General features: G+C 39.8%; 1 protein-coding gene across 1 annotated transcript in view; it reads right to left on the reverse strand.

The window, feature by feature from the left end:
• Positions 1-13,228, reverse strand: part of plpp4 (phospholipid phosphatase 4) — a 42,796-nt gene extending 29,568 nt beyond the window's left edge. Inside the window, exon 1 of the mRNA XM_030748495.1 lies at positions 13,140-13,228. Within this exon, the coding sequence (XP_030604355.1) occupies positions 13,140-13,228 (89 nt within the window). The remainder of the gene's footprint in view (positions 1-13,139) is intronic.
• Positions 13,229-13,496: the final 268 nt, after the last annotated feature.

Consider the following 13,496-nt stretch of genomic DNA (forward strand, 5'->3'; position numbering starts at 1 on the left):
CAGTAGTTGCCAGGGGGTCTCTAGGCCTGTGTAGCAGGGACCTTATCCAAGCAAATTTTGAACCCTATGTCCAGTTTTCTAAAATAAAGTACAGTACTGCTGGGTTTCTTAGATCAAACCGAGTTTGAAGCAACATATGAATAAAATATATGCCATGTTGTATTTATGAAAAAGAAAACTCATAGCCCTAATTTTTTCCTGAAAGAAAGAGACGTAATAAAATTTATATCTAATGTTCATCTAATACAATTTTATCCAAGCAACTCTCACTCCAGCACTATGTAATTATCCTGTGACCTTTGGTTAAACCACAACCACTGAAGGGTGAATGCACATAGGAATTAAGTGTGTGTATTTATCAGCCAACCTTGAAATGTTTTAATCTAAAAAGTTTCACTGCATTCTCCCTCTCTGAATCTGATGATTACTAAAAAAAAAAAAAAAAAAAAAACTATTCAGACACATCATGAATTTATCAGGCTGAGTAACAGTTATCTCAGAGGTTAATAAGTTTTGTGCTCAGTTCAATCAAAGATGTTTAAAGACACTTTGCTGGGTGTGCTTGTGCGTGCTTTTACTTGTGTGGAGAGTTTATTAAGGTAGCCATAAGGGTAACCATGCTTTGAGTCTAGGAGAAATAGACTGGGAAAGTGTGGGGGTGGGGGGAGCAGTCAACAGAAACCGCTCACACAGATTGGATACAGATATGGGATCGGGACACACAGCTGACATTTATTCCTGCTGTCACGCTCATTGCTCATTGTAGAAAATGTTAAAGTTGACAGCAACATGAAGGAGACTGCAGCTTTTTTTTTTTTTTTTGCTCATTCAAAGGAAAGGGTGAGTGTACACGCCCCCTCGCAAGTACCACTGAGTGCATCAGAAGATGAGGTCCACTACACAAACACCACTTCTTGTACAAACACAGAGGGATGCCGTGTTTTTATGGATCTGAAATATAATAATGCCGCATCTCCCGTCTGTGAAGTGTTTACACTCAATGTCATCACTCTGTAATGCTTTTACTTTGCTTGCTCTGATTATTTAAAAGCATTTTTAAGTTTTGTGGTTATGTTTGTTGTTGCTTTCTATTATGATTCTTATCAGATCACTGATTTTCTTTCCATTTCAGAAAAAAAAATACAATTTTTCTTCATTTCCTTGAAGACTGTTGTAGAAGCCCTAAATAATGGATCATGTGTAGGTCTGAAAAGTGAAGCCAATGCAGGAAAAAATGCTTTCTTTCTAACACCGAGCAGGATGCGACTCCTCTGGTTACAAAAAGAGGTCCAGTGGATTCTGCTCCCTTCATTTGTTAATTCAGTGAACGTTTGTCCTGATGAGTTTATGGCCTCAATCACTAGTTTCAGGTCTTACTGAATACAAGATCATGTTCATTTAGTAAATTAAGGTCCTGATTAGAGTCAAAAAGGTTGATAAAGAATGGTATGCTTTGAGGGGCCCTAAGTTGTGATTGACAAGTTGTTACTCCATTAGCTTGAGGAGCCCTAAGTTTTCAAAAGTCAGATCCAACCATCATGTCCAGTTTCAAAACAGCAAGATGCTAAATTGAGCCTTAAAATCAGGGCTTCACAAGCCATCGGGAGCTGTTTAAATAGCTACATTCTGGCCTTTATTAGATAGTGTACAATGAAGAGATAGGAGAAGACACACAGTAAAGTGCGACAGGTCAGACACAACCACAGCCATGCTGCATATGTGGTCGCCTGCTCCACCAACAAAAAAACGGCATCACTTAATTTTTTATTTTCAAATACCTGAGGGTTCCCACTGCGCATGAAGCTCACGTACAGGAGTTAGCGATAAATCCCAGTGAAAGCTTTTTTTTTTTTTTTTCCTGGCTCATGGAGCTCTCATTAGCAGAAGCTGGGGTCAGAAGAGTGTTATTGAGCCAAATCTGTTCAGCCAGCTCAAGCGCCCGTGTTGTTTATTGCCTTCTGTGCTGGTCATTGATGATGCAACTTCCAAACAAACATGCAATTGGCAGGTAAGTGGGGCAGCATTTCCTCGTTTCCAACAAACAATCCAGTGGAAATCAATCTGAAGCCAATCCACCTCTACACATGTGCTACACATGTACAATGCTCTGCACTCCTACACAGATTTTCAGATATTCTGTGTGGTCAGACCTCTGCTCACTCCGACAGTGGCTGGAATGACCTGAGGTCGTGCAGCTGTAGGCAAGGGGACGTAAATGCAGACTCTAAAGGCAGGCAGGGTTGACACAAAGCACGCCTTTAATTGTGGTGGACGTGCAGTGTGAAAACACAAAGCTCGTGAGGCAAAATACGCCAACAAAACTTTATCACCGGGATGAAAAGACACAGCTGAAACTAATTAAAGCAATAATGAAGGCAGTCAAACCAACAGCAAGGCACAAGAGACCAAAGACTAACAAAATAAAACAGGAAGCAGCTAAACGGGGAAGCACATTACAAAGACGAAGGCTTGACAAGGCGGTGTTGGGGAGGCAAGAAAAAACTAAATCCAAGGATTCAAATATTAATAACCCCAAGAGAATAAAACCCGAGTCCTCGAAATATAAAACCAAAAACCTTAAACAGAAACTAAACCACGAAAGTATAAACTAAAACTCAGAAAGGCAAAAAAAGAAAAGAAAAAGAAACAGGTCACAACACACTGCGCATTAATAAGGATAATAAAGGCAACAAAGCTAACAGGTAGTGACAGAGACGCTGATCAAGCTTGACTGTGCACACCCACAAAGCCTGGAGCAGTACTCTAATAAGCCAGAATAATTGGAGCCATTGGTGGGTTTACTCAGGTATGCGGGGCCTCTGACTGTTATCTTTTGTTTGAAATTTGTTTTAGATACAGATGTAATTTTAATATAATTAATACTAACTTATGTTGAATTATTTTATGTTGGATTAATGTGATATTACAAATAGGTGTCAGAGTTACAGAACTCTGGCTTTGTGCATGCTGGTTCATTAAAGTGCCTAAATGAAACGCGGTCATTGTACCTGTATGTTTCCTGCTTTGAAAATCAGAATACCAAAAGAGTAAAAAGGGTTGGGTGCTCTGTGTTCCTACACTTCATATGGCTTCAACTGTGTAGAAGAAAATGCCGCTTTAATTTAGCTACTGAATACACTGGAAACACAGAGGTCAGAGCTCCATACACATGCAGTCTCACTAATTAGAGTCAAGGACACTTCAATCAAGCTGTCTTTAACCTCAAAGGCCTGTGACAAGGTCTAATCATCCTAATTAACTGAACTGAAGCACCTGTGTGTGTGGCATTTGCAGATTAAAAGGTTAAGTTGGACTGAGCCTTTGTCTGTTGACAGCTGGAGGATAAATTGTATGTGATTTTGAGTGTAAATGTCTTGATCCAATCATTATCCATTAGTGGTTTCACCTCTCTTTCACCTTCACAATAGAAACGTGGACGAGTAACTGTTGGTGTCCTGTCGTTCTGTGATATGATGATTAGAGGGACTGTCTGAAAACAGGAAATCAGCTGGAAAAGTAGCTTCATGTAGCCCCAAGTGACTGTGCTATTGTGTAATATATGTTAATATGATATTGTATAATCAAGTTCATTAGATTATGATGCCACCTCGAAACCTTATTATACCAATATTTGTTTTTCATTTGTGTTCACTATAGCGTTGAAGACTAAAGAGAAACAGATTTTCTTTTACTGTTTTTATTTTATATTTAATTTTATTGTGATTTAGTTTTTTTTAGTTAATTACACAGCTGTCATTATTACTTTTCATTCAGAGTGTGTTGTCATCAGTGGGTTTTTTTTGTTTTGTTTTGTTTTGTTTTTTGTTATTTTGCTGTTTTAATAATTTTTGTACTTTACTCTTATAACAGATGTCAAGATATGCACATATCTTGACATATTTCTCCCCTTCAGCTGTGACATGCACACTGCCCACAAGTTCACTTTGCTGTGGCAACAAAGTGAACAGTCGCTGTTAGATTCTCTAAAGGAAATCACAGAATAGTCATCAAGGAAAAAGTGGTCTGACAGCAAATGCTTGGGGCTTGAGGGACACACACACACACACACACACACAGATGTGATGAAGGCTTCTCCAGAAGGAGAGGAGCATGCTTGTTATATATTTTAAGATTTGGGCCAGGAGACTGCCAAATGTGCTAGTGTGTGTTGGCGGGAGGCTCTTTCATCTTCTCAGCCCCTCATCTGTTTTTGTATATAGATAAGACTATGATGCTGAAAATGACAGTAATATAGAGGAGGTTGGGGAAAAAAAAAAGAACAGCTAAGAAAGGGGCAATAAAAGGACGAAGTGACAGGGGGAGGTATAAGAATAGAAATGCCGTGATGGGAGGAAGTGTAACTCAGTGCAGGGACCTTCCTCCCCACTCTGACAGAAGCTGTCACTTCCGCACCTCGCAGCTCTACAGCTCTACAGCTCTGCCCCTCATCACAGCCCACACCTACTGAGCACCAGTCATGGTTCAAAAATTTCTAAAATAATGGGGAAACTTTTAAGTTTTACAGAACATTTTCAGATGAACAGGAAGGCAGAGAAGCACAAACTGAACACCTCATGTGATGCAGTTTATCTTCATAATATCACTGCACCATCATTTACGTCCTCTGTTCATGCAACACAGATAATCCAGGTTAATGTATTACTTAGTCATGTATTCCTTAATATATAAAGAGCCCGATTGCTCAGCCACTTTATTTTACAAAAGGTACATTTTTTAACATTAAGAAGCTATACTTTTTTGTTTAGGGCAAGAGGAGCTGAGATTAACATCCAATTTTATAATGATAAAACTGCAATAATTGAAGTCCAGACAATTTTAACATGATATCATGTGGCAGTGAGAGCTTTTCCCCAAGAATGAGCAAATATAAATTCTTATAATACTGAACAGAGGTTAAATTCCAGTTTATGGTTTTTCAGCTGAAAACTCCATATTTAAAGCACAATCCATACTGTGACTGTAGTTTTAATTGTTTGATTTTTAAAATCCCTCCCGTGGGGAAGACACTGGTTACGTTCATTATTTTCACTTTGTAATAGGAGCAATGGGATGGCTCCTATTATGGGATGGCCAGAAATTAGATTTGGGAGGAAAACTGCAACACTATAATATGTGAATAATATATATTAATTATTCATTCCCATGACTCCAACATTGAACTTATAAAAGCTGGTTCTCCCAAAGCACAACTGTAATTGTTACACAACCACAGAGCGGATTTAATGCTTGGAATTTTATTCACATGAAGTAGTAATTTCACAACAAATATAATCATTAAAAAAAATTATTGATTTCATTTTGACTAGAATGTTTTTTTTCTTTTCCTACAGTACTGTGCAAAAGTATTGAGCCACCCCTCATTTCTTTATGTTTTACTTCCAAGGATCCAGACTTTCTTGTAATTCTCTTAAGTGGTGTTGAGCAATAGTTTTTCAGGCTTTCTGAAGGTCTTTCTAAGTTTTTCTTTGGACATTGGCTGCTTTTTTACTCATCTTCAGTCCCTGTACTGTACCTGACCATTGTTTGTTAATCCTCTTAACACTGACCCATGGTATGTAATATTACACAAGAACTGGACTCAAAATCAGTGTCAACGGGTCTCATGGGGTGATGAATCTAATCTCAGATTATTGGTAATATGTACGGAAGGTCAGGAGAGAGGTCCAACAGTGAGTGTCTACATCTGTCTGAAAAACACGGTGGAGGCTCTGTCATGGTTTGGGGTAAATTTCAGCCAGTGGTGTTGGACATCTTGTCAGATTAGATTTTCATCAACCATGAAATACCATCTAGAAAGCATCTGAACTGCAGCAGCTTCATCTTTCAGAATGACAATGATCCCAAACACACTGTTGATGCAGTAAAAGCATACCTGGATAGAAGAACCCACAATGGAGCACTATGAGTCATAGATTGGCCTTCCCAGAGCCCGGACTGCAACATTACTGAAGCAGTGTGGGATCATCTTGATGCAGAAGAGCTTTGAATGTCCTTCAGGAAGCCTGGAGAACTATTCCTGAAGACTACTTAAAGAAATGATAAGAAAACTGCCTCAGAGAGTTCAGGCTGTGTTGCAGAATAAGGGTGGTCACACCAAATATTGACTCTGAAGCTCATTAGAATTATACAAACTCTGCTTTGCCTTATATACTGTATTTCCGTGTATGCACGAGTTTGTTTGGTTAAATTTTTGCACCTAATTCCCATTTTCCCAATTTAAAGAGACGAGTGGTGACTCAAGACTTTTGCATAGTCCTGTATGACATTTTTGTTCTCACAGTAACTTTCATAATCTAACAGATAGGTTGATCCACAAGGAAACCTTTACAGGAACTTGCTGTGCCCCTTTAAGACAGATTGGAATAAAGGACACACACAGAGTAACTGAGCAATCTGCTACCCACGGAGGGATAAAGATATGGGGTTGGAGAGATGACAGCAGGGACAGCGAGACATAATGAGCTGATCAAACGATTGTGGAGAATGAAATGCCAGAGTAGCTTAGAGCGGTGACAGGCTGAGCTGTCAGGGATTCCCTGGTCTTGGTGTGACAGTCAGCTGCCTCTGCTCTCACTGGAATCATGGATATTTTTGCCGCAGCATCTGCCTACTTTGCTAAGAGAGCTTTCCTTCTGCTAATCTTTTCTCAAATCTTCTCACACCTCTCAGATCCCGAATTGAACATGGACAGTAATCAGAAATACAATTTTTTTTGGTTTCCTTTTGTATCTTCACTTTCCGATATTATTGTTGGATTATCTTCCTTTTGTTTGGTTTAATTAGAAATTGTTGAATAGGCTACCACTTTATAAAACCTAGTCCTTTGACAATTAAGTAATTGTGTTGAATACAGCCTATATAATCAAGTACAACAATGGGTTTTCTCCCTCTGCACTTTAGACACAAAAGGGACATTCCTGGAGGTCACTGCTGTCGACCTGGTCTGCTTGTGTTACCAAGTCAGTAAATGTTTGTGTGCCTGTATTATATTATCTCAATTCTTTCTTCATCTCAAAGATAATGAGGGTTACAGATTGGATGGCCAGTGACTCAGATGTTAGCAGCATAAATTAAGGACATGAGAATGCACTGGAGTAATCGTGAAGGTAGTGAGATGTAAACAAATGGCAGATGACTCAAGAGAGAGATCTATCAGTGCTGAGAAGTCATGTTTGTCCACAGCAGAATAGAGCAAATATGTATACAGGCAAATAGAACAATGACATCCCTTTGGAGCCCTCGGTCTCACCAGTCAGTGTCTGCTACTCCAATACTTGTCTGCATCTCTAGTTCACTCAACCAGATTTTGAAAGCAATATCTGAGTGTAAATGCTGCATACTGGACTTAATGGACTGCAGAATCTACTCCCTCTCTTTGCCATTGCCCACTGGGTGCTGTGCAGTAGTGATCTTGTTTTACTTAGAAATTTTGCCTGTGGGAAAAAGCGTTTGGAGTAAACCATATAGACAGATGAATAAAATGAAGAGCTGAAGGCTGCAAAGCTGCAGACTTACTGTGTCTATTTTGGAGGTTGGCTCCGTCTGATTACAAGGATTAAAATCGAACACCTTATATTCGGGCTTTGACACGCACACCTGCGGCCCTCTGGGTAAAAATCTCTTTACTTACATCTTATCATAATAATAATTACACTATTTGTAATGTTTCTGTGAGTGGAGTTTGGGAGAAAGGTTAAGAATATTTGAGTGTCTATATCACTTAAATGTCTCTTTAAAATTATAATCTTACAATATTTTTTTTATCATGAACTCAGACCTCATTTTGATTATAGTTATGTTTTTTTTTAATTTAAGTGTAATCTTTGTTGGGTGCAACAAAAAGACCCATGCTGAATTTAGGATATTCTTACATAAGAAAACTATGCATGCATGTAATTAAAAAAAAAATTAATAGAAATCACACCACTGATAACGGCCTCAGTTTGCTCTCTTCAAACACTGGACCAGGAGACTGCCAAGTAAGAGTATTAAGCTACTGCTAATGTAAAGAGAATATGCTGCTTCACATTAAATGCATTCAACTGGCAAAACATGGAGAATTAATTATGAAGGACTGCAGTGTGTTTTTCACTGAAGTAAGTGCAGAATGTGATTGGTTATCAACAATCTTATTTATTTATTTAGAGAGCCACTTAATTTTTAATGGGACAGGAGCAGTTTGACAGCTGCATCCTCCTCAACAGGTTTACCGTCTCCACTGTGACTTGCTGTGTGGAACATCTACTTGCTGCATGAGAGCAGATCCTGGTCCAGTAATGTTGATGCTTAAGGAGAGTTTGTTGTATCATTAGACTGTAATCATGGCTAATTATATCAGGATTACAGATTAGTGCAAACTTTCTCTCTCTTTTTAACCAATAACCTGAAAACATGTTCACTTAACATGTGAAAGATCTCTGGTTCATGAGTGATAGAAGGAATAAGCCCAGCTTTAGGGGATCACAGCCCCAGATAAATGGGAGGATTGTGTCAGGAAGGGCATCTGGTGTGAAATGGTGCGAAATCTGTGCCGATCCAAACATGTGGATCCATCCTCTGTGACAACCCCCTGGGAAGATATTGAGAAGCTGAAAGTACCTTTAATCCAATAGATGTGCCGACTAAACAGTCTGTTTATCCTTAAATAGTCCAAGGCCTGAGATTCTGCTCTTCTTCATTAGCTCGTAAGATTTTCTGAGATTGGTTAATGCTCTGGGCTGTATCCCACTGCTGGCTAAATCTTCCTCCGAGAACAGAGAATGAAATGCATTCCCTGTTTTGAGGGATGGATTATTTTATTTCAGTACACATGCAACTAACCTCATTTGACAGCAACTACAGTGCAGTGAAAAAGTATTTGCCCCCTTCCTGATTTCTTAGTGGTTTTTTGTTGGTTTTTTTTTTTTTGTATATTTGTCACATTTCCATGTTTCAGATCATCAAACAAATTTTAATATTAGACAAATATAACCCATTTAAATTAATTGGTGCACTCTTCTTTGCAGAATTGTTTGAATTCAGCCACATAAGAGGGTTTTAGAGCATGAACAGCCTGTTTAAGGTCGTGCCAAAGCATCTTAATCGGCCACTCCAAACCTACATTTTTTTTTTCTTTTTTTTTTTTTGGAGCCAGTCAGAGGTGGACTCGCTGGTGTGTTTCAGATCACTGTCCTGCTGCATGACCCAAGTGTGCTTGAGCTTCAGAGCACAAACTGATGGTCGGACATTCTCCTTCAGGATTTTCTGGGAGAGAGCAGAATTCATGGTTCCAGCAATTGCAGCAAGTCGTCCTGAAGCAGCAACACAACCTCAGACCATCACACTACCACCACCGTGTTTGACCATTGGTATGATGCTCTTTTTATGAAATTATGTGTTAGCTTTACATCAGATGTAACTGGACTCAAATCTTTCAAAAGGTTTAACTTTTGTCTCATCAATTAATGGAATATTTTCCCAAAAGTCTCTGGGATCATCAAGATGTTTTTTGGCAAATGTGAGACGAGCCTTTGTGTTCTTGCAGTGGTTTTCTCCTCGGATCTCCCATGGATGCCATTTTTGCCCAGTCTCTTTCTCATTGTTGAATCCTGAACTCTAACCTTAACTGAGACAAGTGAGGCCTGCAGTATTTAGATGTTGTTCTGGGTTCGTTTGTGACCTCCTGGATGAGTTTTCCAATGCGCTCCTGGAGTAATTTTGGTCACTCCTGGGAAAGTTCACCTGTCTGTGGCTCGCTGGAGTCCCAATTACTTTTTCACACAGGATCAGGTAGGTTTGGACAGCTGTTTTCATCATTTAAAAAATGCATTTTGTGTTTGCATTTTTTTTTTGTGTAATATTAGAATTTGTTTGATGATCTGCAGCATTAAGTGTGACAAATATGCAAAATGCTAAGAAATCAGGAAGGGGGCAAATACTTTTTCACAGCACTGCATATCAAAAATGATCTAATGGCTGATGCCAGCTTCAGATCACACACTGGCACGCTTCATTGCCATTGAATGCAATTAAAAATAATCCTGTTTTATCACCATAATTTTCACTAAGGAAGTCATTTCTGCTTAGGTCCAAATCGTTACTTTTGGCACAAACAGATCTCTACTTTGCTGTGTACGTCAGCCTGTAAAATAGCAGCCATCTTCTCTGGGCAATCAAAAAGCTTTTAGATTGCACTGATAGGCACCAAAACAACTCTGAGAACTCCTCTCTATTTTCTGGGCCCCGGGTCTTAATCTAGAAAATCTCCAAACAATCTAGATCTCCCTAACTGCGTGTCCTCCAGCTTATCTTCCTCTTCTGTCTCTTTCTTTTTGTCTGCGTCCTTCTTGCTTTGCCGCCTGTTCTGCTTGCTACCAGTATTCTGGTATTTATGGGAAGTGCTCAATTCAATTGTCCAGCTACAAGCTTCCGGACAAACACACTCACAAACTTTAAGCTTGTATTGTTTGATTGAGGACATGAGCTCTGTCACACATCCACTCAAGGAAGAAATGAGTCCTTGGTATTTGTCTAAGCTCTTGCATGTTGTGCTCTGGATTACAAGGAAAGTGAAATAAGTCCAATCTCATTATCCTCTCCGTCTGTGCTGAGCATTTAACTAGAGAAAAGGGGACTTTATCTATGCCGACATTTATTTATTTTTTTCAACGTCAAATGTCAAAGATCATATCTCTTTAGGATAAGAGATGTGTGACTCCCGGGGTGCTAAGCTATGATGACTGCATGGCATTAGTGGTTTCATAGCACAGGGCCGACCCAAAGTCACACTTTCAGCTTCTCACTAAGGTCACTGCACCTCCTGAGGCTTTAGACAGACAGCAGCTTGGCAAGCAAGGGCAAATAAAAAGTAGCGTTCCCTTAAAGGCAGGCTGTTTTTGGAAAAATTTTGATGTGAATAATGCAAAGAATTCCAGCCTCTTAGGACTAAATTCTCCTGTTTGTGTGGGTGAGCAGTCAAGCAGAGAGAACAACTTCCGTGCCTCAGTCAGCATTATTTAATCAGAATCAAAGACAAACCGAATTACCAAGCTTGCATGTGAGAAAGACACCTCTGGTGCATTCATATCCGTTTATGAGACCTACTACAGGATTAATTAATTTATTCCCAGCATCCCTTACTACACACTCACAATTATGAAAGAATATGAGCAGCAAAATGAGAAAATCAGTTTCTCTTCTTCCTTCCAGTTAGTCGAATTTAACAGTGAGCTGCAGAGGAAGAAAACTGAAAGGAAAACCTAACTTGAGGAACAAAATTTAAGACGACTGCTGAATCTTACTGGTAAACATGCACAGATGAGACTGTCATTTTCTTCCCAAGATAAAAATATAGTGCAATACACCTACACCAAGCCTACACAGCACAGCAGGCACAAAAAAGCGACAGCCAAAACCTGTCCTTTACACCTTCAGTGGGGAAAACAACAGATTCTAGTTGACCCCAATTATCCTGCCTTCACCGCGGTCTTCAAGGTGCGATACGAACAGGATCTGCTGCCCTTCGAGGCCAGAGGGCAACTTTATCTGATCTGCTGAAATAAAGCTTGTTCGATACAACAATAACATCAAGCCCCAAAGAAACGATTAAGATTAAATGCTCCCCTCTCTCTGAATATATTGAAACTTGCTTTCTCAAAAATTAAGGCTCCGTATCCATAAAAGCAAAGTTAACCACACACAGAGGAATCTGGGTTCTGTGGCTTTTTGATGCACCAGTTTTGTCACTATTTAATCTTAGATATAGGTATCAGTTTGCGGTCCAGCAGGAAGGTCAGAACCTTCTCAAGGCTGAACAACATACAGTGAAATCTGAAGCTGGTGTTTAAGCAAAAGGGCAACTGGATTAGAGGTTGCTTGTCTGTGGTTGTGCACTGTCTCATAGAAGAATGTGATGCGGGGTAACCAGCCTAACTTATTATCATATTAGGGGCAGATCAAGTTTACTGATGGGGGAGCCTAAGCTTTATCACAAACAGATTTAAGCTCTGTGTAGTGCAGAGGGAATATGGGGAGTAAAACTCACTTCATTATGGTGTGTGTGTGTGTGTGTGTGTGTGTGTGTGTGTGTGTGTGTGTGTGTGTGGCACAGATTCACAACAGCTTATCTGCCTGGAATGTGAATCTCCCAGACTCACAAATGCAAACACACAAAGGGCTCGTCCAAGATGTTTTATGCATTCTCTCTATCTGAGTTTGTCTGTGTCAAACACAATCAGGACGCACCATCAGGCTCTTGTTGGCCAGATAATCCGTGTAATTTGAGAGCAGGCATAGAGTTAGACCACTTAGCCCAGAGATAGATATTAATGATAACGTACAGATGGAATGCACATACTGTAGCTTCACACTTCAAATCAGTGGAGCTGATTTTCCCCCCATAGAGCTGCAGCAAGAGGATTCATTTTAGATAGCAGGACCTGGGGCTCAATTCAGAGCATATCAAGCAAAAACAAATAAATAAAAAATTTTAAAAATCAGCATGGTAAATGATAAAATCATGATGCAAGTTGGGCTTAATACCTCCAGGGTAGATTTATGTTTATGTTAGTTTCGCCTGCGAGGAACAACCTTCTCACAAAAATGCAACGCTGCAAAAAAAAAAAAAAAAAAAAAAAAAGAAGTATTCACTATAGGATATCATTGCATCATTGTGTGCTTTACTTAGATTACTGGGTCGTGTATAGTGAAATGGGCAGATGCGCTGTCGCTGCGCCTCTTTGACCGTCTGTGATCAAAAGAAACTAAATACTAGTTATTCCCCAAGAGCTAAACAACACATTGATAACATAAAGTCGAATTCTGGTGGAGATTCAACTTGTTTTTGCAACCTGTTACCACAGCGTCTGTCTGCTGCTGCTTTGGCAGCGGTGCGCCCACGGTGCTGAACTGCAGATCACAGAGGGACCTGTTCATTCAGCACCACACCGCGGCTCATAAACCTGAATACAACACTTCTGTGTCTAAATGGAAAGTCATATGGATAACATCAGTGACGAAACTGATCGTCACCGCCAAAGTGCGCACAGTTGTCAGGCTGTTTTTTATTATTATTATTTTATTTATTTATTTTAATTAAAAAAAAAACAAAAACAATTCAGAGATCACAAAACTGTACTTACACAAAAACTCCGAAAAGCAGAACTCTGATGCCAATCTCCAAAGCCAGTTCTCGCACGTTTTTCCTGCGGTCTGGAGGCGACACGTTCATGATTCGGAGACTATCCGTCAACTAAAATGAAAAAAACAAAAGGCGGTCCCGGTCAGTTCTGAAGGCTTTTCACTTTTGTAATCCACCTTAACAAAGCCAGCGCTTCCTCAAGCGGCGCTCCCTAATCACGCATGCCGTGCGCCTCCATTGCAACTCGGTCACCTGAAGCAGTCTTCCTCGTTTTCTCTCCTTCGCCTGTCTCCGCTCGTCTCCGTCTGTTTCTATCCCCTCGGGCGATTTTCTTTATAGCAACTCTGTTGCTGACAGC

The sequence above is a fragment of the Archocentrus centrarchus genome, chromosome 15 (genome assembly GCF_007364275.1).
Source record: "Archocentrus centrarchus isolate MPI-CPG fArcCen1 chromosome 15, fArcCen1, whole genome shotgun sequence".
In the NCBI taxonomy this organism is placed as follows: Eukaryota; Metazoa; Chordata; class Actinopteri; order Cichliformes; family Cichlidae; genus Archocentrus; species Archocentrus centrarchus.